Genomic DNA, 27,415 nt, shown 5'->3' with positions numbered 1-27,415 from the left:
CAGACAGAGAGGCAGGCAGGGAGAGAGGAGGAAGCAGGCTCTCTGCTGAGCAGAGAGCCCGATGTGGGGCTCGATCCCAGGACCATGAGATCACGACCTGAGCCGAAAGCAGAGGCTTTAACCCACTGAGCCACCCAGGTGCCCCTCCTTTTCCCTGTTTTTCACTCGCTAACCAGTTCAGCTGTGAGTGAAAGGCCCCGGGTGGGGGTGCAGGGACACAGAGGTGATTCAGAGAGCACCCTAGCTGTGGATCTTTCTTTGAGCCTCTGTTTTCTCTCTGTGAAGTGGACATCCTAAGGGATTATTCTACAAGTTTGTTTGCCTGGGGCTGAGACACTCCTACCCTGCCTTCAAGGAGCTCCCAGTCTAGGGGAAAGGGAGAGTGAAAGGAGAGGAGAGGAAGTGGCCTCAAGTAATCCAGCTTTTACTGCTTTAGGTATTATTTAAGTCATGAAGTTTCACTGTAGGCAAACTGGAAATTACAGCTGAGCAAAAAGAAAAAACAAAATCCCCCCAGTCACCCAGAGGCACATGGCGACAACATCCTAGTGTTTGGGTTTCCTGCCTCTTTCTTTTTCAGAGCAAACAAAACATTTTTTTTTCCTTAACTAACAAAAACTTATTTGCAAAATGTGTACATTTCTTAGCAAGAAATTTGGAACTTACGGAAAAAATACAGAAAAGAAAAAAATCCCTCCAAATTGACATTCATATTTTATCTTCAGTAATTTAAATATTTTATGTTGCAGACATGGTCCTGTTCATTGACAAACCTTGTTGGATTCCTGATGGAGCTGGGGGGTGGGGGAAGGCCCCTAGGAAGAGGGCCCTGAGGGATGTGTTGGCTTTTGGCAGGACCCCCAGCCTTCCCTGCTGGATGGTCGTCCCCTGACCCCTGTGCTCTGTCTCGCAGGGTTCCAGGCCCGGCCAGAGCTCTTGGAGGTGTTCAGCACTGAGTTCCAGATGCGCCTCCTCTGGGGCAGCCAGGGCGCCAGCAGCAACCAGGCCCGGCGCTATGAGAAGTTCGACAAGGTCCTCACTGCCCTGTCCCACAAACTGGAACCTGCCGTCCGCTCCAGTGAGCTGTGACCCCCGCACACCCCTCCCCTCTGCAGCTGCGGGCAGCAACAGGGACAGAGGGGCACAGACCTCTCCCCGGAGCACCCCAGAGACACTGTGATCAGCCCAAGAATGTTCTGGGCCCAAACCAGGATCTCCCTTGCCCCTCCAGGGTCCTGCAGGACCCCCGGGCTCCAACCCACCTGCTGCGTGCCCACGTCTCCTTTCAGGAAGAACCGGAACCCTGTTCCTCCCTCCAGCTTCTGCTTCTCCCCTTCCTGCTGAGGTGCCCTGTGTTCGAGCCGTGGAGGGTCCTCACACCTCCCCACTCGTCTCTGGGCATCTGCCCGCAATGGACACCAAGGCCTCCACCCGGTTGTAAATCTGTCTGTTCTGTAAATAGATGTACAGAAGCCATGTTCTTTCTTTCATATAATAAACTTTTATGACTCTTTCTTCTGTCTCTCAGGGGGCCCTGGTGGAAGGAAGTGTCTTTTCTCTCAGATGAAAGGTGGAAAAATTCAACAGTAAATACTTATTTAGCACCTGGGACATTCCAGATTCTACCACGAGCCAGAGTTACAGCCAATACTAAAACCTGGTCCCAGTCCTGGAGGAGCTCACAGACTAGTGGGGGAAAGAACCCACTAATTCCAACCAAGGGGAGAAATCCTGGCCAGCCCAATTCCCACCCTGCTTCCTGCTTTGGAAATCCCAGCAAAGGTTCCCGCAAATGCACAACAAAGCACTCCAGATGTTTGGAGTGGAAGGGCTTGTTGAAATTTAGGATTCCAGCTCTCCCCTGGAAAACAGAACCGGAGGGAGAAGGGACTCTCCTGGGGGTCGCAGTGGCAGAAGGAGGAAGGCTGGAACCTGGGTGTCCTGACCTAGAGTTCTTTCCTTTTCTCAACAGAAGGACCTACTTATTTCTTTTCAGGGCCCCAGAAAGCTTCGTGTGTGTGTGTGTGTGTGTGTGTGTGTAGGGTAGGTGGATCAGGGAATCTCTAAGAAGGGCCATGAAAACAGTTGTCTTGATTCCATGGGTAGGGGAGGTAGGCAATGTGGATCAAAACGATTCCTGTCCAGGCTGGAGGCCTGGGGAGCCTGTTCACTGAATATGAAGCGTCTCAGGTCCTTTGCCTTCTGAATCCTTTGACCGAGAGAGGCTGGATAACATAGTGCATCAGATCTCTGGCAGCAGCTTGACTTGGGTTCAGTTCTATTATTTACTAGCCTTGGACAGAGGCTTAACCCCTTGGATCCCAGTTTCCTCCTCAATAAAATAAGGACAATAACAAAGTCGATTCCTTAGTATTGACGGTGAAGCACTTAGGGCAGCATAGTTGCTAGGTAGGGAACTGCCATGTTTCATACATAATGGATTGCCAATAATCATTTATTGATTACTTTCCGAGTCAAAACACTTTATGTGCCTGTACCTCATTGAAATTTCACCGTTTCTCTGTATGGCAGTTACTGTTATCATAAGACATACAAGGCACTGACACTAATGGCACCTAGTAGGTGCTCATGAAAAGCTCTATTAGAGCGCTCTTTTGTCATATAAAAAAAAGGAGCATGGAAAAGGCGCTTTGCAAGGTTTAAGGTGCCGCACAAGTTTTTGCTACAATTGTTACGTCACCCTTTGTGGTCATAATCCTTTATTATTCTTTCGGCGCTATTATGGTCTCCTAGTTACCGTGGCCATGGAAACGCGGTCCGCCGCTGGATTGGGACGGTTCGCGGGCTCCCCCTAGAGGCTACTTTCCGGTCCTGCTACGAGACGATGGCTCGGGACTTTCCGGGGGGAGCCGGGAGTTGTAGTCTACGGAAGATGGCTGCCGCCCGGAGAGGCACGCCGGGAATTGTGGTCCTAGGGAGGGGCGGTTGGCCCACATTCGGCTCCCGCCTCACCCGCATGGCGGCTGGGGCTCGCGGCTGCCGGCCCTGGGGCTCGCTCCTCGGGTTGCTGGGGTTGGTCTCAGCCGCGGCCGCCGCCTGGGACCTGACTTCGCTGCATTGCCACTTCGGCAGCTTCTGCGAATGTGACTTCCAGCCCGACTTTCAGGGTGAGGAGCCGCAGGAGCCCGGAGCACAGGGGCCGGCGGACGGGGAGCCTTCAGACTTTGGGTTGTCCCCGGGCTTGACCTGGAGGGTAGAACCGAGGGGCGGGACCCGCAGACTTCCGCGTGGCCCGCGTGGAGGGACTGAGAACCTGGGATACTGGACTTGGGGCGAGGGTTTGGGGAAGCATGTTTGGGGTCCAGGCAGAGCCTTGCCAGGATGGAGAGAGGCATTTGACAGCAGGGCCTTGTGGGGAGCACTGGGCCTCCACAGTGGACTGGCCATCAGGGGAGAAGCCTGCCTTGGGAATGGGCAGGAGTCTTAGGGCCAAACCTGTTGAGAGCTTGCAACAGCCCCTTAGAGCTAAGCACAGTGCAGAGGGCCAGCTGGTGGGAGCGCTGCAGAGCCAAGTCAGGTATGATGGTGGCTGCTGCAGCCGGAGTCCCCAAGGGCCCCACTCACTCCCTTTCCAAAGACGGTTTGCAAAAGTGTCCGAGACACAGGGATCCCTAGACCACGTACCAGACATGACTCCTCCCCACCCTCTTCTGTGTCAAGTGTGTGTCTTCAGCTCTCATACTGTCCTTCTTGTGGCTCTAGGTCTGGAGTGTGACCTGGCCCAGCACCTGGCCGGCCAGCACTTGGCCAGGGCGTTGGTGGTGAAGGCGCTGAAGGCCTTCGTGCAGGACCCAGCCCCTTCCAAGCCACTGGTCCTCTCCCTGCATGGCTGGACAGGCACTGGCAAGTCCTATGTCAGCTCCCTGCTGGCGCACTACCTCTTCCGGGGTGGCCTCCGCAGCCCCCATGTTCACCACTTTTCCCCCGTCATCCACTTCCCCCACACCAGCCACATGGAGCGCTACAAGGTAGGCTGGTGACATCCTGGACCACCATTCACCTGCATGTGGGGGTGCCAGACCCTAGGGAGTGAATGAGTCAAGTCTCAGGAGGGTGTGGGGGTGACTCCAGGCCACACAGCCCCCAGGACCCATTGTGAACAGAGCTCGAGATGGACAAGGGACATGGGATTGTATAGTCACAGGTATTATGTGCCAGTCTGCATTGTTATCTTTCTGGAAAGCATAGTCCCAATTTGAGGCTCAGAGTAAGCATTCAGTAAATAGTACCTCTTACTACTACTCTCCTTGTCAATTGCAGGGTTCTTTCCAGGCTGGTCTGTTTCAGGTGTCAACATTATTGAAAAGGTTCAGGGAGCAGAAGGGAACCTTCCTCTTTTATGGAAAGTAAGAGGTGTCAGAGAAGGAATTCTGAACGGGCAGATTTGAGTCTCTGTGAGCTTGCTGACTTGCTGTGTGTGAGCTTGAACAAGTCTCTGACCCCTTGGGGCCACAGTTTTGCCACCAGCCCCATGAAGGGATTAGTTCTCTCTGGGAGACCATACCTTCCTGGGAAAGGGATTAGTTCTTGCCTTGGGAAGATGTCTCAGGTGAGAGGAGTATCTCTAGGTGCCTTCAAACTCCTGCCTCTCCCCTGCAGAAAGATCTTAAGAGCTGGGTCCAGGGGAACCTCACAGCCTGCAGCCGCTCCCTCTTCCTCTTTGACGAGATGGACAAGCTGGCCCCAGGCCTGATGGAGGTCCTGCTACCCTTCCTGGGCTCCTCCTGGGTTGTGTTTGGGACCAACTATCGCAAAGCCATCTTCATCTTCATCAGGTGGGTGCAGCTTTGCAGCAGCATGGCGTGGGGACATTTGTCCAAGGTCTTAGCTAACTAGTCTTGGTCGGTGGTCCCACACCAGAATACCTTTCCGCCTGGGCCCAGTTGGGCCTTCCCAAAGCCCCTCACACTGGCTGTGATACTGTTGCTCAAATTTTGACATTCTCAAAGCCCAGTCTGGGCTCAGTCTTTGGGATCCTCACTGTTTCTTTGTGGAAGGATTTTTCCCTCTTTCGTGGCCAGGAGGACACAGACCTGGGAAAAATCGGACTAGAATTCTAGTCCCACCTCCAAGAGTTCTATCTGTGTTTCCTTGGGCAAATCACTCCTTGGGCAAATTTTCCTTGGGCAGTTCACTCTCTGAACTCCCATCTCCTCTTCTGCACAGCAGGGCCAAGATTAATACCCCACTTTCCTCCTAGAGGCCAGGGGAGAGAAAGTCAGTTAAGGGACCCAAAAGTGTTTTATAAACTTTAAAGTGCATGACACATATAGGTGAATTTCCAGGCATCATGGTTTTAGACATGGGCTCTGGAGAGGGGAAGTGGTTCCTATGGTGTGTTTTCAGCGGGTTTGGCTCCTGCTGGTACTGAGCTGGGTGCCCAGACTCAGGTCGTGTTGGGTGGCACGTGGGAAGCAAGGGTCAAATCCCGGCCCCCACGGTCTGAGCCGAGGTCCGCGTACCCCATGGTTTCAGCAACACTGGTGGCGAGCAGATCAACCAGGTGGCCCTGGAGGCGTGGCGCAGCCACCGGGACCGGGAGGAGATCCGCCTGCAGGAGCTGGAGCCCGTCATCTCCCAGGCTGTGCTGGACAACCCGCACCGTGAGTTCGGCTCGGGAGGCCCCCTTCCTGCCCCCCTGGGGTAACTTCAACAAGCCGAGGCTTCACACCCATGTCCACCGGGCTGGGCCAGTTTCTCCCAGGGTCTGATGCGTTGCCCACTGACCTGGTACTTCTCAGCCAGGCTTTGGCACTCCTGGCTGTCATGCGGCCTCCCTGAGCCCGCCACAGACCCTTCCCACATTGCCCCTTCCTACAGATGGCTTCTGGCGCTCAGGCATCATGGAAGAGCATCTCTTGGACGTCCTGGTGCCCTTCCTACCATTGCAGCGGCACCACGTGCGGCACTGCGTGCTCAACGAGCTGGCCCAGCTGGGCCTGGAGCCAAGGGAGGAGGTCGTCCAGGCTGTGCTGGACAGCACCACCTTCTTCCCCGAGGAAGAACAGCTCTTTTCCTCCAACGGCTGCAAGACTGTGGCCTCCAGAATTGCCTTCTTCCTCTGACTCTCTCCAGATGGCGTCCTTGCCTCTCCTCTCCTGGGCCAGGCCGTGCAGGAAAGCCCTGCGGCCTCTGCAGTAGGGACCCTTTTCCTGAGCCTCCTGGAGAATGAGACCCGGAGCCCAAAGTGAAGACGAGGAGGCATGCTGGCTAGGCCGTGGGACTGAGGGCCCTGCCGCCTTAACTGGTCTCAGGGCCTCTTAGCCTTTGCTTCCTTCCCTAGAGAAACCACTGGTGACCCCAGAACTTCAGTGAGACTTGACCTTGCCCCTACCCTCCAGCCTAAGCCTTCTCAAGATGTGAATTGTAACTCAGGGACTGTGGCTCCTGGCTGCTCTCTGCCTCTGCAGCCTGTTACCCTTGGCCCCGTGCTCTGGCACCGTACTCTCAACCCTCCATTGCACACACTGTGTCCCAGTACTGTAAAGCCAGGCTGAGACTTCTCAGTCTTCATGAACAGAGGGACTCAAGCTGCCACTTGGGCCTGGTTTTTAAAGTTTTTAATTTTATAAGAGAACAAACACAATAAACTTAGCCATGGGACCAGAGGACTGTTGGCTGAGGTATCTAATTGCTCTGGAAGGAGGCCCTTTTGCTGGGTGCCAGTGAGTATGTATGGGGGTTAGAATCTCTCCCATACCCAGCAACAAGTGAGGGGGCTGAATGGCCCCTTCAGGGGTCAGTGTCACTGCTGGGCCAGTCTTGATTTTTCTGGGGTTCTGGCTCAGGCCCTCTGGTCTGGGGTTTTCTGAGAGTTGGGCTCAGTCCCCAGGTGTCCTCGGTCTTGCTGTAACCTGGGCTTGTGTTCTGGCTCCAGCTCTGGGCAGCCGTGGTCTTGCTGGACCTTTGGCATTGGTCCTGAGTGGCCTCAGCGGTGCTGGGGCTCCAACTTGGATCATAGAAATCCTTGGTCTTGCTAGAACTTCGGATCAGTCCCCCACTCCGGCCGTGGGCAGCCTTGATCTTCCTAAGCCTCTGCCTTGGGCCTTGAGTGGCTTTGGTCTTGTTAGGTTTTTGTCTTGGGCTTCGGGTGGCCTCAGTCTGGCTGGGCCTCCGGCTCTGGCCCTGGGTGGCTTCAGTCTGGCTGGAACTCTGGCTGTGGCCCTGTGTGACCTTTGTCCTTTTGGAGCTCCGACCCTGGCCCTGGGAGGCCTTTATCCTGCTGGGCCTCTGGCTCTGGCCCTGGGCGGCCTTGGTCCTACTGGGGCTCCGGCTCTGGCCCTGGGCGGCCTTGGTCCTGCTGGGCCTTTGGCTCTGGCCCTGGGTAGCTTTGGTCTTGCTGGGCCTCCGGCTCTGGCCCTGGGTGGACTCTGTCTTGCTGGGGCTCTGGCTCTGGCCCTGGGCGGCCTTGGTCCTACTGGGGCTCCGGCTCTGGCTCTGGGTGACTTTGGTCCTGCTGGGGCTCTGGCTGTGGCTCTGGGTGACTTTGGTCCTGCTGGGGCTCTGGCTCTGGCCTTGGGCGGCCTTGGTTTTTCTGGGGCTGTTGCTCAAGCTTAGGTGTTCCCTGTTGTTCTCCAAGAGGTCTGAGGATTGAGTCTTCAGCAGTGAGGAGTCGGAGGATGTCACAGGAGTGGCTGAGGTGCTCCTGTATTCCTTGCAAATAGTAGACATCTCTGAGGTGGACATGGTCCTGACTGGGAGGGACGTGCCAAGAGCATCCATTAGGCTGCCCTTCCCTAAAGGCTCTAGGAAAAGGAGGTGTAGGCCTCACCCTTGCCCGTATCCCAGAGGCCTTGCATGGCCTAGGGGCAGGCCTGCCAGATGAAGCCAGCCCAGCACTCCTCGCACTCCTCGGCAACCCGGCAACCCGAGCCCTGCAGGTGGGCCAGGGCTGTGGGATATGCGAGGGAGGCACTGAGGGCTCACCACACCCCCTTCAAAGTCAGGATACTTCCTCCTCTCTCTAGTCACAGAACTAGAAGTAGCAGAGCCCAAATGCACATGCAGGCCAAGGAGTCTCTGACCCCTGACCTTGGCCTTCCCTGCTGCTTTGGCTTAGTTGGACCTGGTGGGAGCACTTGGGGACTTACAGCCGAAGATGGAGCCTGAAGAGGTCTGGTCGAGGTAGCTTTCGGACAGGGACCTCACCCTGCCAGCTGCAGGCTCCTGCTTCTCTTCCTAGGACAGGAGAAAGGTGGGGAAGTTGCTGGCCGTGGGAGGCCCCCTGGGCCAGCTGCTCAGCTCTGGAAGGAAGGCCAGCAGCTTAGAGCTCTTCAGGGGGCCCAGCTGGGGCTGGGCAGCACGCAGAGAGGTGAAGACTGGACAGGAAGGGGAGTGGTCAAACTAGACTGGCAGGGCACTGTGAGAAATTTCGGCAGCGTTTGAGAGGCTGCTTGGGTCTCAGTTCTGCCGTCTGCAAAATGCAAATTACAGTCCTCTATAAACTGTAGAGTGCCGAACCCTGGGGAATGACTAGTGAAGAACTGAGCTTTCTATGTTTACCGTCCTATCCCGTTTCGTCCTCCCACATATCTGGGAGGGAACTACTGCTTTTACCATTTCCTGGACCAGGAACCAAGACTCCAAGAGCCTAAGCAGCCTGCACACGACACTGAGCTAAGAAGCAGGGGAGCAGAGCTCGAGTCCAGACCTGTGGGACTCCACGGCCGGCCGGGCTCCTGGCTTCAGCCTCTGGTCTACTCACGCCCGCGGGCGGGGGATGTGTGGGAGCAGGGAGTGGGCAGGCGGAGCCCCAGCAACCAGCCGGCAGCGCAGCTCCACATCTCGCCGAGGGAGGGAGCTCACAGTGACCTCAGCGGGGGCACAAAGTTTTAGACTTTTGTGTTCCAGTGTGAACTAGGGAACTCTAGGGCTAGCCTCTTCCGTTTATGGCAAGGGATGTGGATCTCCCATCTACTTCATTTTCGTAAAGTTTTCTTTGAACACAAAGGTACTTGCTGTCCCATCAGCTGCTGAGAGGACAGACTGTGGGACTTTTGTAGGATGGAATTCTCGACCAGCGATGAGAACAGGCAGTCAACTTAGATGCATCCCACAAACATGCTTAGCGAAGAGAGTCCGAGACAAGCAGGCACACTGTACTTGTCCACTGATGTGAAGAACACGCATGTTCAGTTGTGATGTCAGGGATCAGGACAGCCTTGGGGGTGCACTGGGCAAAGGGCGGGGCCTAGCAGGGGGCATGAGGGGGCTCTGGGGAGCTGGGAGTGTGTTCTTTCATAGGTAAAGGTGTCATGGGTGTACTCGGTTTGTGAAAATTCATCAGCTCAATCACTGTTGATTTGTGTACTTTTCTGTATTTATGTAACATTTAATAAGTTCTTAGAGACGGATTTAAGAATTAAAATCCTGGCACCCATGCCTAGTGCACACAGAATTTATGAAGGTGAGTGTGGCAAGGTGTGGAGAGGCCTCTCCATAAGGAGCCCACATCCCCATGCCCTCCCTCAAGGGTACCCCTTATTGATAGCATCCCTACCTCACAGCAGAAAGACCCCAGCCCAAGTCACACAGCCAAGTGGTGGCAGAACCAGGCCTCCAGCCACTCTGCCTCCCTCAGCCCTGGCTCCAGCCACTCTGCCTCCCTCAGCCCTGGCTCGGGCTATGCCCCACCCCAGACCTCTAAGCGCTGTAGGCCCGGCATGTACAGCCCACTCACCTCTTCCTCCTCGTGGAGGGCCTCAGCTGCCTTTGCACCTGCTGGCTCTCCTGTCAGGGTCTGGGGGGAGGCCTCGAGCTCTTCAGAGATCCCAAACAAAGGCTTCCACCAGAACTGCAGGGCCCGTGCCTTCTGGCGCTCTAGTTCCCGCTCCCTGAGCTGCCTGCTGAGCCACGGCCCGAGAGTGCTGGGTGAGCCCCCCGACTCAGCCCACCCTCCCCAGGGTCCGGAGAGTGGCCCTGAGGAGGCAGCAGGGGCAGGAAGAGCCTGAAGCCCAGCCATTTCCCACTCCCGGCCTGTGGCCCCCACTTGAACTTGCCCCACGATGCCTTGAGGGATGCCAGCCTGCAGGCCTCTTCTCTCCAACACCCGATCCAACTGCAGCCTGGCCAGGTGGGCCACCTGGCTGCAGAGCACGTCCTCCACCGACATGCCCGGGAAGAGGCTGGCCATCAGGGTGAGCAGCTGCCAGGAAGAGCCGGGGGTGGACCAGGGCAGGGGACAGTGGTGTGTGGCTGCCCTGTCCTCGAAGGGCCCTTCTCAGGGCGGAGGTGGGAAGGGTTTACTAATGACTGACTTTCGAGGACCAGACTACCTCCCCAGAACCAGGAGGAGCCTGTGAAGAGGCCCACCAGGGAGAGGGCCCTCGGACACCTGGGGGGCTGACCTTGAAGCCTGTGCCCTGAAGCAAGGGTACAGACTTCTTTGGGCCCTACCCTCTTCAGCTGCAAATGGGCGGCGGGGGGGGGGGGGGGGAATGTTAGCTGTCTCCTGGGGTGCTGAAGAGGGGTAACCCGAGCAACGCTGGAAGTAGCTGGAACCTGGCACAGTTAACTGCCTGGCATCGGCAGCTCGTAGTTTTGCTAGGAAACCAGACTTCTCTGGAGCCCACCCTTCCGGCCCAGCAAGAACCTACCTTGGGTTGCTTGGGGTTGAGAAGCAGGACGGTGGCAACATCCAGGCGGGCCCCCAAAATGTTCTGCAGGAGCTGCCGGCTCCTGGCACGGTACAGGTAGTACTGGGCCTTGTGGGGGTTGTGCTGGATGGCCACGGAGAAGTGGCTCTCCGCCTTATGGAACTGCCTGCGGGACACAGTGGGCCCCAAGCTGCTGTGGGCTGGGCCCCAGGGAGGGAAATGGCAGCTCCTGGGACCCGCTGGGGAGGTCAGGGGATATCAGGCTGGTCTCTGCTACCCCACCTCCACCATGCCCCTCTGCTCTTCCTCTGCCAGCTACACGCTTAAGGGCTCCAACGCTTACGTTAGTACAAGACCCCAGTAAAAGTGAACGTTTTTAATATCCTAGAGTAAGGAGGACCTTTCGAGAATCTCACAAACCCAGCAGCTAAAGAGGAGAAAATTAATTTGACTACAATTCAATCCCAAATTACTGAGTAGCAAAACCATCACAAAGGAATGCAATACATAGGGGAAATACATTTTCCCACGGAAGGCAGACGATCAGCTCAGTTTCCTAGCCTACATAGAACTCCTGCAACAGCAAGTTTTAGTGAGCAATTTATTATTTTTTAAAGATTTTATTTATTTAAGTGGGCTCTAAGCCCAGTGTGCGGTTTGAACTCACGGCCGAGATCAAGAGCCACATGCTCTGACTGAGCCAGCCAGGTGCCCCTGGATATTATTACGTTTTAAAATGTTAAATGTTCACACCCTTTTTTTTTTTAAAGATTTTATTTATTTATTTGACAGACAGAGATCATAAGTAAGGAGAGAAGCAGGCAGAGAGAGAGAAAGGGAAGCATGCTCCCCGCCGAGCAGAGAGCCTGACGTGGGGCTCAATCCCAGGACCCCGAGATCACGACCCAAGCTGAAGGCAGAGGCTTAACCCACTGAGCCACCCAGGCGCCCCTGTTCAAACCCTTTAACAACAGTTTAGCTCCTGCAATCTAACCACAGCATTGCTAGTATAATGCATGAAAATGTATGTCCTGCATGCTCGTTGTATTGTAATAACAGAAAACAGCCCAGTTAGTCATCAGTAGAGGGTTGTCTACAAAAATGAATTGTGGTTCTTCCATAGAATGGAATACTATGGGGCGCCTGGGTGTCTCAGTGGGTTAAGCCTCTGCCTTTGGCTCAGGTCATGATCTCAGGGTTCTGGGATCGAGTCCCGCATCAGGCTCTCTGTTCAGCAGGGAGCCTGCTTCCCCTCTCTCTCTGCCTGTCTCTCTGCTTACTTGTGATCTCTCTCTCTGTCAAATAAATAAGTAAATAAGTAAAATAAATAAGTAAATAAGTAAATAAATAAGTAAATAAATAAGTAAAATCTTAAAAAAAAAAAAAGAATGGAATACTATGAAAATAGTAAGAGAGAATGAGATAGTCCTATATATAATGACATTGGAAGTAAAAAAAAAAAAGTCAAAAAACAGTTTAGCATGACTTGACTTTTGTAAAATGATAGTAATTGTTAATATACGTATAGGAAATGGGGCGCCTGGGTGGCTCAGTGGGTTAAAGCCTTTGCCTTCAGCCCAGGTCATGATCTCAGGGTCCTAGGATCAAGCCCCGCATGGGGCTCTCCGCTCAGCAGGGAGCCTGCATTCCCCACCTCTCTCTGCCTCCCTCTCTGCCTACTTGTGATCTGTCAAATAAATAAATAAATAAATCCTTAAAAAATCAAAAACAATAAAACATATGTATAGGAAACAATCTGGAGGTGTGTTTTCCCAACCCATGGCGGGGCTGGTGTTGGGAAACAGGTATTAGAAGGAATGTTCAGGTTCTGAATTATCTATTACCCAACACTTCAGTTTTTTTTTTTTTTATAAAGTGCAATTACCATAACCATATTCAGAAAAAAAGTGAAGAATTTTTCCCGAAATCTTGAAAACTAAAACCGTTGTTTAGGAGACCTATCTGGGAGAGCAGAGGATCTTGACTCAGGGGTCCCAACAGGCGGCTCCGTGCCAACCCCCACCCCCAGCCCCCAGCCCCAGGGACCGCCGGCAGTGTGCACCTGCCCCTCTGCTCGCAGAAGCCCATCTTCTCCTGTAGCAGCCCCATGCGCAGGTTGGCGCCCTCATCCTGTGGGCTCAGTGCCAGCGCCTGCTGGTAGTCGGCCTCCGCAAAGAGTAGGTTGCCCAGCTGGAAGAAGCAATCTAGGGTCCGGGGATGGATGCAGGGGCTGAGCATGCCCCCGACCCCAGTGCCCAGGAGCCCCAGCCCAGCCTTTTGCACCCTCCAGGGAATCCCAAGCCCCGTGGCTGTGAACTCCCCAACTCCCACTCCTGTGAGCGGGTGGAGGGTGCGGGCCAAGGTTTTCCAGGCCTCGGGGCACATTTTCCCAGCCTGGTTCTGAGTGTTTTGAAGAGACACTCTGTTTGTCTAAGGCAACACTTTGCGGAATGTGTCCCCAGGGCTCGGAGGCTCTCCCCCACCGACCCAGCCCAGGCCCTGGGGGGGCAGGCAGCCCCCTGCTCACCGCCCCGGTTGATGTAGAGGCCCTTCTCCTGCTGCTCGTCCTTGAGGGCTTTGTTGAGCAGCAGCACGCCCTCCTGGTAGGCGCCCTGCAGGTAGCAGTGCACGGCGAAGTCGTTGTAGGTCAGCAGCAGTTGCCGCTGGGCCTGCTGCACCGCGCGCTCCTGGGTCTCGCTCATCATGTCCAGAGCCTTCAGGAAGTCCTCCACGGCGGCATCAAACTCCTGGAGCCGGCGGTACACGGTGCCCCTGTGGGGGACGGACATGAAGGCCAAGGCGCCTCCACCCACTGGGGTGGCCGGCCAGGACGGTGACCACTCTGGGCCTTCTGACCTGGGCTGTGGCCTGAGGGTCCTATCTTCTTGCGCTGGCTTGGGTGTGGGGCTGGCTCGGGATTTACTACTTGGCTAGCCTGCGGGTCATGGGTGGTTTTGCTTTACCCAAAAATAACTTCCATCTTTTCTTTTCAGGAAGAAGGTGCGTGCGTGCCAACCTCTACACGAAGGCCTTTTTGTACCTGGGACAGACGTTTTGCCCCACTGTTTGTATGAACAAACCTAGACTCAAGCACGTTAAATGGCCCCAAATCACATAAGAAGTCCTAGGGGCAAGGCATAGATTCAAACCCAAGTCTTGTCCACTGAGCTGGACTGAGCCTCCCAGCGTGAATGCTCAGTAGCCCTGGGGGTCCGGGATTCCCAGGTGAACGAAGGTGGCTGCCTGCCCCCTCCTCTAAGGGCAACAGTAGGTGAGACCTCTCCCTGGCTTTGACCCTGATAGGGAGTAGGGAAGGATTACTTGGGGAAACTGAGGTCCAGGGAAGCTCTTCTGAGACCATACAGCAGGACCCAAGGTGGGGACCTGTCCACACAGTACCGGAAGAGGAAAAGGCCAGGGTCCAGAGGGTTGTTCTCGATGGCACAGTTGATGCACTGCAGGGCGTGCTGCAGCTTGCCCTGCACGGCCAGGATCCCGGCATCCTGACTCGCCTGCTGGGCTTGGTCCACCATCATCTGGAGCAGCGCCTTGGCTTGTGGGTGCTTGGGGTCCAACAGTAAGGCGCTGTGCAGGTCTTGATAGCAGAGGCCGGGCTGCAGGGGCCCAGGGATGGCATCAGGGTGGCAGGCTAAGCAGAGCTCTGCCCTGTCCCGTGGAGAGGCACACCTCCAGACCACGTCACCCACCTGCGATGTCCCTGCACTGCTGTGCCACCTTTTCGCCTCATGAAAGCAGCAGGGAGCATTATGGGAAAATCCCATCCCAGCCCCCATCCTTGCCGGTCCCTTTACAGACGTGACCTCAGGAGAGCCAGGTCAGCCTGGGTGGTTTCTGCTGGAGAACAGTGTTGCAGCTGCCTCCTCCTCCGAGGACTTCTTCCAAGGTCCCTCAAGGTGGGGGAAGGGTGTGTCCTTCTGATGGTGACTGTCACATCCTCCCTATAGTCCCATGCACATGCCCTCCCCAACGCCCCTGACCTTTAAGCCCAAGACAACTCTGACAATAGATGCAGGCCTGGGCCTGAGCAGAAAACATCCCCAGGCAAATAGCTTCCACTGGGTGAGCAAGTCTGTCAGTCAGTCAACAAACAGTTTTACCAAGCATCCTGTGTCCTGTAGGGTAATGGGTTGGATGGCGAACAGGACAAACAGTGTGGACACCAGTTGTGGGTGGAAGTCAGGAGGGGGAAGATGGCAGAGGCTCAGGACAGGGCTTTCGAGTAGGTGGGTTCAAGGGTGGCACCACAGAGAACTGGCTGTGTGACCTTGGGGCAAGTCACCCAGGCCCTCTGGATCCATCTCCTCCTCGTGAGAAGAGGACAGTGGGTTGTATCTACTCAAACCATTACCTCAAGTCTTAAAGACAAGTATGAGTCAAGTGCTTAGAACGTGCCTGTGCATTACGGCTGAGGTGACAGGAGGGGCCAAACTCCCACAGTCAACAATTATCAATAATTACTAGTCTCCTGCCTTGGAAGGAGAGTCTGTCACTGACTCACTGTGGGGGCCCGGAAGCCCAGCCCCCAGCATAGGGAGGGTCAGGTTTCCATCCACCCCCAGGATGCACCACCTGGTGACTGATGTGAACCTACTTACCTCTTTGTCCCCCAGAGCTTCCCAGCTCCCGTGCACCAGGCCAAGCCCGAACACCAGCCATTGTTCTGGATCCCTCCCTTTCCCTGCCCTCCCCCATCTGTCTTTGTTCCTGACTCCCAAAGGACTGTGGGACTGGCCCCTTTCTGGCCACCCTCGCCTCTGCCCTCCTCTCTGGCTGGATAGCACCAGGCTCCTGGCCTCCAGACCTGCCCCTCCAGCCAGACTCCCCCTGGCAGCCAAAGGATCTTTCTAAAGCCCACTGCCCCAGGGAGAACCCTTTTGAGGCTTCTGCTGCCCCCAGAAAGAAGTCAGGGGCCTCCTAGGTTCCCAAAACCCTGGCTGATGTCCTCTCATACATGCAGTCCCTTCTCTCTTGTGACCCCAAGTCTCCCTTGTCCCCATGCTGTTCCCTGTACTATCTGGCTCTAAGCCCAGTGAGGCAAATAAGGAGAGACAGGAAAGGAGGATGAAGGCCACCTTATCTAAAGGATCCTTGGGTGCTCCTACCCTGTGCTGCTTCCCACACTGTGAAATCATTCTCTGTGCAATTATCTGCTCAAGGATGCCTCCCTTGGGCTCTAACTTCCACAAGGACAGGGATGGCACAGGTTTCTCACCTTGTGGCTTCTGGGGGCCGACACAGGCCTGACACGGAGCTAGAGCTGAGTGATAGCCAGACAACTATACTGGGTGGTCAGCAAAGGTCCCCACCACGCGGGCAGCTGGGGTAACCTCAAGGTATGCTAATCTCAGGGTATGCTGGGAGCACCCACACAGGGGGAGGGCCACCCCTGCCCCGCCCTACCCTCTCTACCTTCTGGAAGAAGTTGTAGAGTCTGGCTCGGAGGATGAAGACATCGGCATTGGTCGTGCCAAGCTTCACCTCTTTGGTGACGAGTGAGAGGCAGTCCTGATACTGTTCAAGGGCCAGGAGACAGGCCATGCTGAGGACAGAGGGCAAAGACACTCTAGTGTCTGCCGGGCAAGAGGGGCAGGAAGAGGCTGCAGGGAGAACATGGCCACACCCGGCACTTACCATCGGTAACGGAAGCTGGCTTTCCCCGGCTGGAGCGCAGAGGCTTGTGAGAAGACTCTCAGGGCTTCCTGGAAGGCACATTGCTCAAACAGGCACTGGCCCTGGGGACACAGGGGATAGTCCCTTCTGCTTGTGACTCTGGCCCAGCAGCACCCAGTAGCTACAGGGGGCACCCACTGGGGCGGGAAGGGAGAGAGACAAGAGCCAGGAACACAGCCCTTTAGATCTGGGAGAAACTTCAGGGGACAGAGACACAGAGAGACAGATAGAGAGATGGAGAGAAGGTGACAGAGATGGAGAGAGATACAGAGCAAGGGAGAGACAGCAGAGACAGCATTCTGTAGATGGCAAGATGGCAATATAGAAACAGGAATGTAGAGAAACAGAAAACTTTGGGCTTTGTTGGTATTTCGTGGTTCGATATTTTTATTCTGCCTTGTAAAAGTGGGATGCTATTGCCTTTTTAGTGCTTAGGTCCTCTAGATGCTAGGTTTGTGTGGTCCAGCACAGCAGCCACTCACTTCACGCAGCTGTACAAATTTAAATTAATTAATTAAATAAAATTTAAAAAATCAGTTCCTCACTCACACTTACTACATGTCAAGGGCTCGGCAGTTCCACGTAGCTAACGGCTACTAGATTGGACAGTGCCGAGCAGACCTCTATCACCCCTGCAGAAAGTTCTATTGGGCAATGTGGCAGAACTTTATCCAGTCCTGGTGATAAACCACCTGTGGAGGTGGGAGAGGTCATGAGACGGGCAGGAGGTGCAGATGCAGACATGGGGACAAGAAGGTCCCTAGAGAGACAGAGCTGGTCCCAGGAGCAAGGAAACACCCCCCCCCACACACACACACACAGCTGGAAGAAGAGCCAAGGAGAGCTTGGGTGTGGGGCGGGCACCGTGGGTAGGCCTGCAGCAGCTCCAGGCACCTGCAGGTAAAGGACCAAGGTAAGCCGCTCCAGGTACTTGGTGTTCTCTGGCTGGAAGGAGTAGGCCCTTCGAAGGTTCTGGGCGGCCGAGGAGAAGTCACAGAGCTGGATGTAGGCCTCAGCTCGTAAAGCGTAGAAGTCTACCTGAGGAAGAGGGGACCCAGGCTGCTGTCGCTTCTCCACCGCCTGCTGAAGGCTGATGCTCAACGACCAGAAGGGACTTGGTGGCCCCGAGAGGAGGAGGCTGGCAGGCAGGATAGTGAGGGCAAAGTGTCAGCAACCGCCCGTACCCACCCCCTCACCAGCTCGGAGTCCAGGTGGAGGGCACGGGAAAAGAAGAGCACAGCCATCTCCCAGTCCTCTTTCTCCAAGCACTGCAGGCCTTGGTGGTAGCTGTGGGGGAAGGGGGGCACAGGCAGAGGGGCTGGCGCTGGCTTTGACCAGCCCAGGGCGTACAGCTGTGGCCACTGGAGCGGGTCGGGAGGAGGGGGGATGTAGGTGGAGAGACGGGGTGGGGCAGGTAGACAGAGACCTAGGGAGAGGAGCTCGGTAGTCTTGGATCTCATAGAGGCCAGCAGCCTTGCATATGCTGAGGTGGAAGAGCCCTACTATACAGTTGAATTTACTGAAGCCCAGAGAGGGAGAGTGACTGACCCAAGGCTGTAGGGCACGCCACTGGCTGTGCAGGACAGGAACCTGGGACCCGGGGACAAGGTAATCAGTCACTCACTACTCCCTGACTTTGAGGGGCACTGTTAATCCTGTGATCTTCGGTTTTACAACATCCAAGTTCTGGAACACCTGGCTGCTCCCAAAGATCCGCTGTAGGGTTCCCTTTGGGACTGGAAACACCCATGGCTTTGGGATGGGCTTTGATGGAGCCGGGTCAAGCTCCAGAGCATCCTAGAACCAAGGGACAGCAAGCTGGGGCAGGCCTCAGAGATGACCCCGCCCCTCTTACACACTCCTCAGGTGTTTTACAGGATGGACCAGGGCTGGCAGGAGGCACAATTTGGTTACTGGTGGCAGTCCCAGCCCCATTCCCCTTTGGGATGTTCCAACTTCTCTCTCTCCAATCCTGCCTCTCTCCCTCTCCTGTGGTCAAGGGCAGGGGCCAGAGTTCTTAAACTCACACTGCACTCTGCTCTCCTTCTGGTCCCCCTCAGCTCCACCTCTAGCTCCCAAATTCCCCAAACACCCCAAAACTCTAATGTCTCCAGCTCAGGCCCAGGAGGTCCTGCAGTCCTTTGCATATCCTGTGGGAGACCCTCACGCCCAGCAGGGCAAATTGAACACCTCGCCTGACTTCTGCCCCAGGCTTTCCCACCTTGGTGAGTCCACCTTTTCAACCAGTCACCTACGCCCTATCAGTCCTCGGGTCCTGTCTGTCCCACTTCCTAAAGATCTTAGATCCCTTCTCTTCTCTCATCCTCTCGTCTGGGCCACCGCCCTCTCTGCCGGGACGCCAGCTCCGGCCAACTCCCCCACCTCCCCAACCTCTCACACGTCTCAAGCCCTCACTTCTCGGCACTGCGGCCAGGGCTTTCCTGAATTGCACAACTTATGCTGCCTCTCCTCTACTTAAAACCTCTCCTGCGAACTCGGCCTCGGCCTCTTCTCTCCCGACCCTCTCCCGCACCTCTGCGGAGCTTGTCATGAACTCCCTTCCGGGAGAGCCTCCGGAGACCCACTCCCCACGTTGCTAGGACCCAACTCCAGGACGCCCACAGGCTCCGCCCCCTCAGCCCACGCCTCCGGGATCCAAGGCTTGTTAGAGCCGCATGGAGATTAGCGGATTTTTCCGCCGGGGAGGCTGAGGCTACGTCAGGGAGAGGACTCGTCAGGTTTCCGCAGCGAGGCAGGACCACAGCAGGGGCCACAACAAGGCTCCCTCCTCCCGACCCGGAGGTCGTACAAGGGCTCCGCGAGTTCACAACAAACCCCACAGGAACGCGGTGAGGCGGCCCCGCGGAACCAGCTGAGGCGCCAGTCAAGGCCACCGCCCCGCCACTTCCGTTCCTGAGAAGCCCGGCGGCCCGAGGCTCGCCCGGGATTGGGCGCTGGGGACAGTTGGCCACCGCGATTGGTCGAGGGCTGAGGACGTCAGGGGGCGGGGCCGAGGACGTGAATAAGGGTAGCATGCCGCCGCTCGGCAGCCTGAGAGCGACGCTGGGGCTGAGGCGGGCCATGAGGCGGTCCTTGAGCCTGGGCGTTTTGGAACCCCGGCCCCCGGGGAAGCGGTGGCTGGTGAGTGGCGTGGGGGACGGCGGCGTAGGGGCTCCTGGGCCCTAACTAGCTTCTGTTCTGCCATTGTCTCCTGACAACATTCCCTAAATTCCTTGTCTCGATTTTCTTATCTGGAAAATGGGTCCAGTATTGTGACGGACCCTAAACTCCCGGGAACACTGCCCTGACCGCTCAGCTGGCGGGGCCCTCAGGCTTCCGGAGTCTCCGGGGGTTCTGGGCCCCCCTCTTCGCGCCCCTGCCCCACTCTACCCTCCCCTCCCATTTTCCTTTCTCTGGCTTGGGTCCTAGGGGGCGCTGTGAGGTAGAGGGTGGCGGGAGAGGTCGGGCCTCAGTTTCCCGGGTGCCGCCCGCAGGTGGCCGGCCTGGGGAACCCTGGACTGCCCCGCACGCGGCACAGCGTGGGCTTGGCGGTGCTGGGGCAGCTGGCGCAGCGGCTGGGAGTGGCGGACGGCTGGGCGCGCGACCGGCACTGCGCCGCCGACCTCGCCCTGGCCTCGCTCGGGGATGCCCAGCTCATCCTGCTTCGGCCGCGGCGCCTCATGAACGTCAACGGGCGCAGCGTGGCCCGGGCGGGTGAGTTGAGGGCACCCGAGGCGGCCGGCCCGGGCGGGGAGGCGCAGAGGCCAGAGGAGGGGTTCTGGGCGGCGGCGGATCTGTTCCCCTCCAGGTGCCTGTTGAGCTCCAGCTGCTGCAGGTGGCCTTGGGTACTTGTGGGACTCTCAGGTGCTTTGTATGTGAAATGGGGTTAATTGCGGTACCGCCGCATGAGAGCTGTGAATCGGGACCACCCCTGTGGGCTGATGGGCGGTAACCAGGGCCCCTGTTGTGTGCGCGCAGCCGAGCTGTTTGGGCTGACTGCTGAGGAGGTCTACCTGGTGCACGATGAACTGGACAAGCCCCTGGGGAAACTGGCTCTGAAGCTTGGGGGAAGCTCCAGGTGAGGCCTCAGCAGGTCAGGGTGGGCTAGGGAGGAGCCCCCCAGTTGCAAGTGGGGTACCAGTGCCGATCCCCGTCTTGGCAGGGAATAGGGGTGCTCTGACCCTAGCCACGGCTGGGAGGGGTGAAGGGTGCTGATCCAGGGAAGCACTAATTGCCCCTTCTATATCCCTTTGAAGGGGCCACAACGGAGTCCGTTCCTGCATTGCCTGTCTCAACTCCAGTGTGAGTCCCCCCTTCTGTCCTCTGTCCTGCACTGGGTCTGGTGGGCCAGCATGGGGCCGCCGACTCTTCTTATCAAAGCTCTCTGGGCCCCTCTGACCCCACAGGCAATGCCGAGGCTGCGGGTGGGCATCGGGCGCCCGACACACCCTGACACGGTGCAGGCCCATGTGCTGGGCTGTTTCTCCGCCGCTGAACAGGAGCTGCTGCCTCCATTGCTGGAGCGAGCTGCCGACCTGCTCCTGGACCATATCCGTGAGCGAAGCCAGGGCCCCCCGTCAGGCTTTGTCATCACTGGACACGTGCCTGCCTGACCACCGTGCCCACACCCCCAACCACGTTCACAGAGGTGCCATGCCAACTTTGTGGTATCCACTTTTTATAGAACTCTTCTCTGCGCTGCCCCAGGCTGCCTGTTAATTAAAGAGGAGACTGTGGCCACAGTGGCCCACTTCTGGAATAGGGGTTGGTCATCTCTCTGTGTCTTACTTAGAAAGTAGAGAAACTTCAGGAAGACTAAACTTTTTGAACCTTTTTGGAGAACCAGAGGTGTGGATCTGTAAGATGAAAGATGTGGCTTGAAGCTGAGGCCTCCTCAGGCGGGTCCCACCCTTCCCCTGCCAATGGAGGAGGCGCCAACAGGGTCCAGCAAGCCCCCTTCCCAGGCGATATGTGGGCATGCTTTAGCCCACTGCAGCCTTGCCCCACTTTTCTTTGGCCCATGTTACAGGTGGGGAAATGAAGGCCTAGAGAGCTAGGCACAGCCCCCAGGCCATATAACGGCACTGTGGCAGAGCTATGATCTGTACCTCGGGCTGGCTGCTGTCTTGCCGCCCCTGGGGTCCCCGGCACTCTCACCTCAGGGCAGCTGTGCACCTGGAAGGTTCCCACACGGGTGGTGTGTGAGAGCAGCCTGAGGTCCTCAGGGTTGGGTGGGATGTGGGCCCGTCGTGGCACCAGGCCCAGGTCCCCCGGCTGGTAGGGTGTGATGCTGGGTAGCTGCCAAGGCAGAGACCCCATCTTGGGTGACTGGGTGCTGGGCTGGCTGTGGAGAGGGGGCTGGCATCACCACCTCCATTTCATATGAGGTTCAGAAAGGCTTTGGGGAGCCAGGTTTCTGGTGGCCCAGGGTCAGCCAAGAAGAGCCCTTGGAAAGGTTCCCACAGCTGCCTCCTCTGAAGTCGTTCAGGGTCACTCACCTCTCCTTGGGTGGGCCATGGGGCTTGCTCTCCCGGCGGGGACACACAGCCAGCTGGGGACTTAGGACCATGGCCGAGCTGAGCATGGTCAGCAGCTGCTGCAGCATCTCCTTGTGCTGTAGCTGGAACACTACATCAAAGTCGCCGTCCTCCTCGTCAGGTTGCATCTGCCAGTGGGGGTGGGCCCATGGGGATCAGGCCCAGAGTGGCCCCAACACCCACCTCTGGGAAACTCCAGCGCCAGTGCCTGTTTTCTCCAAGTGTACCGTGGCCGTGGTGGGATACCCATTCTCCAGATGGGAAGCCTGAAGCACGAGGCCTTCCAGGGCCTCAGAGAGAGACTCCAGCAACTTTTGAGACCTTCAAGGGGTCTTTGGGGTGCAGGGTCAGGAAAGGACAAACTTGCCACGAGTCTCTCGGGAAAGGTGGGGCCTCTGGCCCTGGCCTGGCCATCTCCCGGTGTCCCCATTATCTCCAAGCAGTGTCTGGCATTGGCCTACTCCCTCCACCCCTAACTTTTACCCACTTCCTTTCACCTGTAGAATGTCCTGTAGGAAGAAGGTGGCATGGGCCAGGGCTGTCTCCAGACTTGCCCGAACCTTCTGCTCTTCAGTCAGCTCCTGCTGTAGCTGTTGTGCCTTAGCCTGCTGCCGCTCCAGCTGCAAGCTGAGCTGGTCTCTCTGACTCCTGGACCCAGGACAGGGATGAGTCAGCCCCCTCCCTGTGCTGGGCAGTTTCTCTCTAGCCCACAGGGGCCCTCCTCCAGCCCCAGGCCTTAGCCTCAGGACCCCTCGAGAAAGGGGAAGCCACTGGCCTGTGTCATGTCATGTGGTCCAAAAGGGATGGGCTCAAGTTCCACCCCCTGCCTCCCCCCCCATCCTTGCTCCCACTGCTCGCCCCTCTCTGGGCCCCACCTCAGGGCCTGGTTGTCCTGCTGCAGCTGCCTGAGGCTCTGCTCCAATCGGCTCAGCTGGAGGCGCAGCTGCTCGGCCTCCACCATGCTCTGCTGCTGCTCGAGGCACTTCTCAGTCAGCATGAGGATGATCTGCAGGTGCGGGCAGGTGGCCATACCCTGGGCCCACCGAGGGCCCTCAGCCAGCCCCACTCCCCCAGCTCTGGACTCAACCAGAGCTCACCCCGTTGTACAGAGAAGCCAGCCATGGTCCTCGGGGCCCAGCACCATGTCTGGTCAAAGCCCCCGCCTGCCCAGGGGTGGGTTCCACTTCAGTGAGTTACAGGGGCTTTAGACCAAATAAAGAAAAACCAGGAGCCCCCACAAAGGACCCTGTCCCCTCACTGCTGCCTCCCTCATGACTTGGCTCTGACCATGCCAGGCTGTGTTTGCCCTGAAGCAGCACCCCTAGGGTTCCCTCCTACTTTATGTGCCAAATGCCCTGTGATGAGGGCTTGGCAGGCACACCTTATGGTGGCCTCTACTATGCCTGGCCATGGCCTTCTGGGTGTTCTCCAACAGATCCAGCTGTTGGCACAGCTTGTCCTGGGTGCCCTTGAGCTGCTCATTCTCCTGCAGCAGCTGCATGCCTTGCCGGGATATCTTGGACAGCTGCAGGGTGACCGTGTTGTTCTCTATGATGGCCCGCTTTGTCGTGTCCCACATCTGGTTAGTGGCCACCTTGCGGAACTCGGTGGCCACCAGGTTCACGCGCTGGATGATCTCCTTCCTCAGTCTAGGCAGTATGGATAGGAAGGAGGGGGCATCAGGCAGAGTGGGCACAGGCACCGCCCTCCCAGGTGGGGTTCCCCAGAGTTTTTAGGGCCACCACTATGCTCTGTTTCCCAGGAGGAATGGGGCTCCAGGCAGGAGGCTTTTCACTGTAGACCCTTTCTACCTCTAGCGTTTTGAAACCATATCAATGTATTATTATTACCTATTAAGCAAATATAATTTAAGTCACAGAAAGTGCCAAAAGGAAGTCTCAAGGATTCAGTAGTGCCGGTGTAAGGACTAGAGCTGGGAGCTTATCTGTTTTCTCCCGCCCTCTGTAAATCACCAGCCAGGCTAGGGAGTCCCTGAGCTAGTGCAATTCGAAGTGGAGGCTGTCGGAGGCCCGAGGACTGAACTGTGCTTTGCCCCAGCACCCAGACTGCCCACCTGTCCTTGTCCAGCACGGACTTCTTCTCTAGGTTGTACACGTAATCCTTGTAGTCACACTCCTGCTTCCGTAGCTGGTCCTCCAGGGTCGCGAACTTTTCTGTGAGTTCCTCTTTCTGCAGCCGGAACTCTTCCAGAGCTGCCAGCTTCCCCCCTGCCCCACCGCAGGGCACGTGCCAGTGAGGGGCCACCTCGGGAGGGCAGGGCCCCGGCAGGGCAGCGATAGCCTTGAGCAATGCCCGCCCTCCCCACTTCCTCCACATCCTCTTGCCCTCCCTATGCTTCCCAGTCCAGTGGGGCTGGACCCCTGTCCCTACAACATGCCATGCCCAGTCCTGCCCATGTACATGGTCTTCATCTGGAATGCCCCCCTCTTCCCTGCCACTAATCTTATGAAGTCTCATTTAGTTTCCACCTGCTTGGAAAGGCCTCCCTTGACTTCTGTTTTCTGGAAAGTGACAGTGACTACAGCCACTGAACTTGAACACCTTCTCTGGGGCCAGGCACTAATGCTGCCCTTAATCCTCAAAACAATGCTTGCCAGCTAGGTGACCTTGGGCAAGACACTTAACTTCTCGAGGTTCTTCCTCACCTACAAACTGGGTGATAGTATTTCCTGTCTTGGGCGATGACTGGGACCATTAGAGAAGATAATGTGTGGGAAGAAGCAGCACATAGCTGCTGTTACTCAAGGTAGATGTATTATACCCATTTCCCAGATGAGAAAACTGAAGGTCAAAGAGAAGTGCTTGCCCAAGGCCACAAAGTCAATGGCAGAGCTGGGATTAGAGCCCCAAGGGCAAGAGCATTGGGTTCCCTCCCCTGTGGTGTGGGCTCCCAGACTCTCCTGCCAGTGCCCCTCTCACCAAGGATGCTGTTCTCCGTGGTGAGCTGGTCCTTGGTCTCCTGGAACTCATGGCGCACCTGGGCTAGCTGTGCCTCAAAGGCGTCCTTCTCCATCTCCTTGGCCAGCTGCAGGCTCTGGAGCTGCTCATTGAGCTCAGTGATCTCATCCACGCGCTGGTTGAGTGTGCGCTTGAGGAAGGCCACGATCTCCTTCTTGTTGTTGGCCAGCTGCTCAAACTCCTGGCGGAACAGCTTCTCCTGAACGGCCAGCTCATCCCACTTCCGCTGGTACCTGGTGTGGGGGTGGGGCAGAGATCCAGGGGAGTGGGCAAGCTGTCTTCCCTACCCTCATTCGCCGAGTGAACCCTGGTGAGCCTCCTCAGTGGGGCCTTCGTGGACCTGAGCCACATTCGTGGCCCTCTTTTTGGCGCCCTCCTGTAAGTGGGCCCTTGTTCTGGTGAGCAGTCAAGACCTGAGGTTGTATCTGTCTTCACTTGGCAGACCCCTGACCTTCACCTCTATCCCTGGGCCCTGACAGCAGGGTCGGCAAACAGTAAGCACCTAATAACTATCTTCCAAATGCATTATCCCCAAACACATTCCATCTGGTGTCTCAGCTTGAGGGAAACTTGTGAATTTTTAAGAGTATCATATAATTGATTTACTAGTTTCCAATGGTATAATTTGTAGAAGTTCTTTGGAAAGATGTTTTACTTCATTACTTACTCAACCAACATCTTTCAAAGGGCTACTGCATACAGGGCATTGGCCAGGACAGAGCTGAATGACCTGCTTTGTGGAGTAAGGAAGCAACTTGGTGGGGGGAGGTCAGAAGGGCTAGGGGTCCCATCCCGGCACCTCCTTCGGGGAGTGACTTCCTTCCCTGAGTCTCAGTCCCTCCACCTGTAGAATGGGGATGATGTCAGGACCTCTCATGGGACACAGTAAGCACCAGCACTGGACCCACCTGGCACGTAAGAAGGGCTGAGCATTCGCTGTGGCTGCAGCATCACCTGGGGGAAAACTGCCGCCTAGTGGTCACCAAAAGGGTTTGTCTTTTAAGGGTCACCCTGAGACCAGGCTAGTGCATCAGAACTTGGAGGAAACTAGTTTTAAAATGAGAAAAATGGACACGTGTGCATGTCTCAGAAATCAGAGACCTCTCCCACACACACTACCATCTATGGCACACAGTCACAGGGAGACAGCCCTCCTCATTTACATTCAGGGAGATGGGCCCAGCGTGGGCTCGGCAGGTGGGTAAGTCAGTGGGGCACGCAGCGCAGGGAATCCGCACAGGCATGGTGGGAGTGGGAGGGTTGGTGGAAGAAAGGACACAGGATCCACCCACCTGCCAGGGGGCTGCCATTTTCAGTTCATCCCACTGACTGAACGCTGTCCTTTTATAAAACACATACTCCCGCAGGGCAGGAGTGAGGCAGGGGGAGTGCTACTTGCCTGGGGTAGGGTTGCCAGTCAGCATTAGGACCCCAGGACTCTGGGAGCTGAGATAGGGTGGGGCCAAATTATGAAGCCTCTTAATGTTACTTATGAGAAAACAGGCTGGGGGTGGGATGGGGTCTAGACATCCCATGGGAAGCCAAACATGGGCCCCTGAGTGAGCATGCCCCTTGGTCAGCTCTGAGCAGGGCTTCTAACCCAGCAGGACCAGGCTCCCTGACCCTCTACCCACCGGGCCAGCCTGTCCTCCAGGTCCCGGATCTGGATGTGGTAGAATTCTCGGTTCTCCTCGCCTAAAGTCATTTCCATGGGCTTGTTGGCTATGCTGGCATCCTTCTTGCCACCTTTCTTCTTCTTGACCTCGGGCTCCTTGGCCCCCTTGGTTATCTTCTTTTTGGGAGCCATGACTGGTGGCAACCACTGCCCCAGGGCCCCTTTAAGAAGCCAGGTGGTTGCTAAGGAAGTTGGTCACATACATAGCAACAAACTGAGGGAGTGAGGCAGAGCTTAAAGGGACCCTGCCCTCTTCCTGGCCAGACTGGGCACTCGCAACCAGCCTTCCCCTCCAAGGCCAACCACCACAGAGGCCCTAGGCTGGGGTGTCCCAGGCCATGGCATCTCAAAGATCAGGATGCTAGGCTCTTGGGGCACTTCTTGGGGGCTCTGGGGCCACCTCACCTTCCCCCAGGTGGAAATGTTACAGTGGATGAGCCCTAGAAACCATCACCCTGCCAGTCAGAGAAAGGGGACTTTCCCAGAACTAGAAGCTGGGTCCCAGGCCAATGAGCTTCTCCCCTGAGTCCTCTGAGACCAGCTTGTTAATTCTTTGATGATCTAGCTACACAGCAAATCATTTTCTCACTTCACCCAAAGCATGACTTTCAACTGAGCCCCACCTAGGCACCGGCCCCACCATGCTCCATCTCCCAGCCCTCGCCCCAGCCAGCTATGCCTGTATGCCTGCTGTCCACCCAGTGCTTAGAAGAACCCAGGCACTCCCTGGGGCGGTGGCCAGCTGCTTTTCATCCCTGTTGTCCTAGAGCTCAGCACTTAGCAGGAGATGGCTGCAGCTCTACCCTGAAAGCCTGTTGGCTGGACAAGGGGAAGCTGAGTATCACTTCCACATTGAGGTGGTGAACAGTGGGATCCTTGCAATGGATGCAGGGGAACAGGGATGGGCCAGGAACACA

At 56.6% G+C, this 27,415-nt stretch overlaps 5 protein-coding genes across 9 annotated transcripts in view; 3 read left to right on the top strand and 2 right to left on the bottom strand.

Moving 5' to 3' along the window:
* SH2D3C (SH2 domain containing 3C) overlaps window positions 1–1,513 on the top strand; it is a 29,315-nt gene extending 27,802 nt beyond the window's left edge. For both annotated transcript variants that reach the window (XM_080820776.1, XM_080820777.1), the window contains one exon: window positions 914–1,513. In XM_080820776.1, coding sequence (XP_080676902.1) covers window positions 914–1,089 — 176 coding nt within the window. In that variant the 3' untranslated portion in view covers window positions 1,090–1,513. The remainder of the gene's footprint in view (window positions 1–913) is intronic.
* Window positions 1,514–2,959: 1,446 nt separating this feature from the next.
* On the top strand, window positions 2,960–6,629 carry TOR2A (torsin family 2 member A; the record flags this gene model as incomplete). Of its 2 annotated transcripts, none has more annotated exons than XM_080820676.1 (5): window positions 2,960–3,128; window positions 3,724–3,989; window positions 4,621–4,796; window positions 5,497–5,624; window positions 5,842–6,629. In XM_080820676.1, the coding sequence occupies 5 exons, from the start codon at window positions 2,978–2,980 to the stop codon at window positions 6,084–6,086; spliced, it is 966 nt and encodes a 321-aa protein (XP_080676802.1). In that variant the 3' UTR covers window positions 6,087–6,629. The 2 variants fall into 2 exon arrangements, with proteins under 2 accessions (XP_080676802.1, XP_080676803.1); XM_080820677.1 differs by having other exon boundaries at window positions 2,978–3,128; window positions 5,497–5,628.
* A 107-nt stretch (window positions 6,630–6,736) lies between these two features.
* On the bottom strand, window positions 6,737–19,342 carry TTC16 (tetratricopeptide repeat domain 16; the record flags this gene model as incomplete). The annotated part of the gene is made up of 14 exons (XM_080820246.1): window positions 6,737–7,715; window positions 8,112–8,199; window positions 9,701–9,859; window positions 10,016–10,165; window positions 10,617–10,782; window positions 12,679–12,820; window positions 13,144–13,388; window positions 14,016–14,230; window positions 16,047–16,176; window positions 16,269–16,369; window positions 17,202–17,345; window positions 17,504–17,594; window positions 17,932–18,104; window positions 19,148–19,342. 14 exons carry the CDS (start codon window positions 19,340–19,342, stop codon window positions 6,754–6,756), a joined length of 2,961 nt encoding a protein of 986 aa, XP_080676372.1. The 3' UTR covers window positions 6,737–6,753.
* Window positions 18,950–21,066, top strand: PTRH1 (peptidyl-tRNA hydrolase 1 homolog). Of its 3 annotated transcripts, XM_080820635.1 has the most exons (5): window positions 18,950–19,448; window positions 19,802–20,021; window positions 20,286–20,385; window positions 20,564–20,609; window positions 20,714–21,066. In XM_080820635.1, exons 1-5 carry the CDS (start codon window positions 19,341–19,343, stop codon window positions 20,918–20,920), a joined length of 681 nt encoding a protein of 226 aa, XP_080676761.1. In that variant the 5' UTR covers window positions 18,950–19,340; the 3' UTR covers window positions 20,921–21,066. The 3 variants fall into 3 exon arrangements, with proteins under 3 accessions (XP_080676761.1, XP_080676763.1, XP_080676762.1); XM_080820637.1 differs by lacking the exon at window positions 20,286–20,385 and having other exon boundaries at window positions 19,323–19,448; XM_080820636.1 differs by lacking the exon at window positions 20,564–20,609 and having other exon boundaries at window positions 19,323–19,448.
* Window positions 20,972–26,630, bottom strand: CFAP157 (cilia and flagella associated protein 157; the record flags this gene model as incomplete). The annotated part of the gene is made up of 9 exons (XM_080820634.1): window positions 20,972–21,163; window positions 21,465–21,651; window positions 21,806–21,972; window positions 22,342–22,492; window positions 22,720–22,850; window positions 23,226–23,493; window positions 23,919–24,072; window positions 24,785–25,056; window positions 26,458–26,630. 9 exons carry the CDS (start codon window positions 26,628–26,630, stop codon window positions 21,092–21,094), a joined length of 1,575 nt encoding a protein of 524 aa, XP_080676760.1. The 3' UTR covers window positions 20,972–21,091.
* Window positions 26,631–27,415: the final 785 nt, after the last annotated feature.

This window comes from Martes martes (genome assembly GCF_963455335.1).
Source record: "Martes martes genome assembly, chromosome: 12".
Lineage (NCBI taxonomy): Eukaryota > Metazoa > Chordata > Mammalia > Carnivora > Mustelidae > Martes > Martes martes.
The sequence above is the reverse complement of the archived record's forward strand: the minus strand, read 5'-3'. Positions and strand labels throughout refer to the sequence as shown.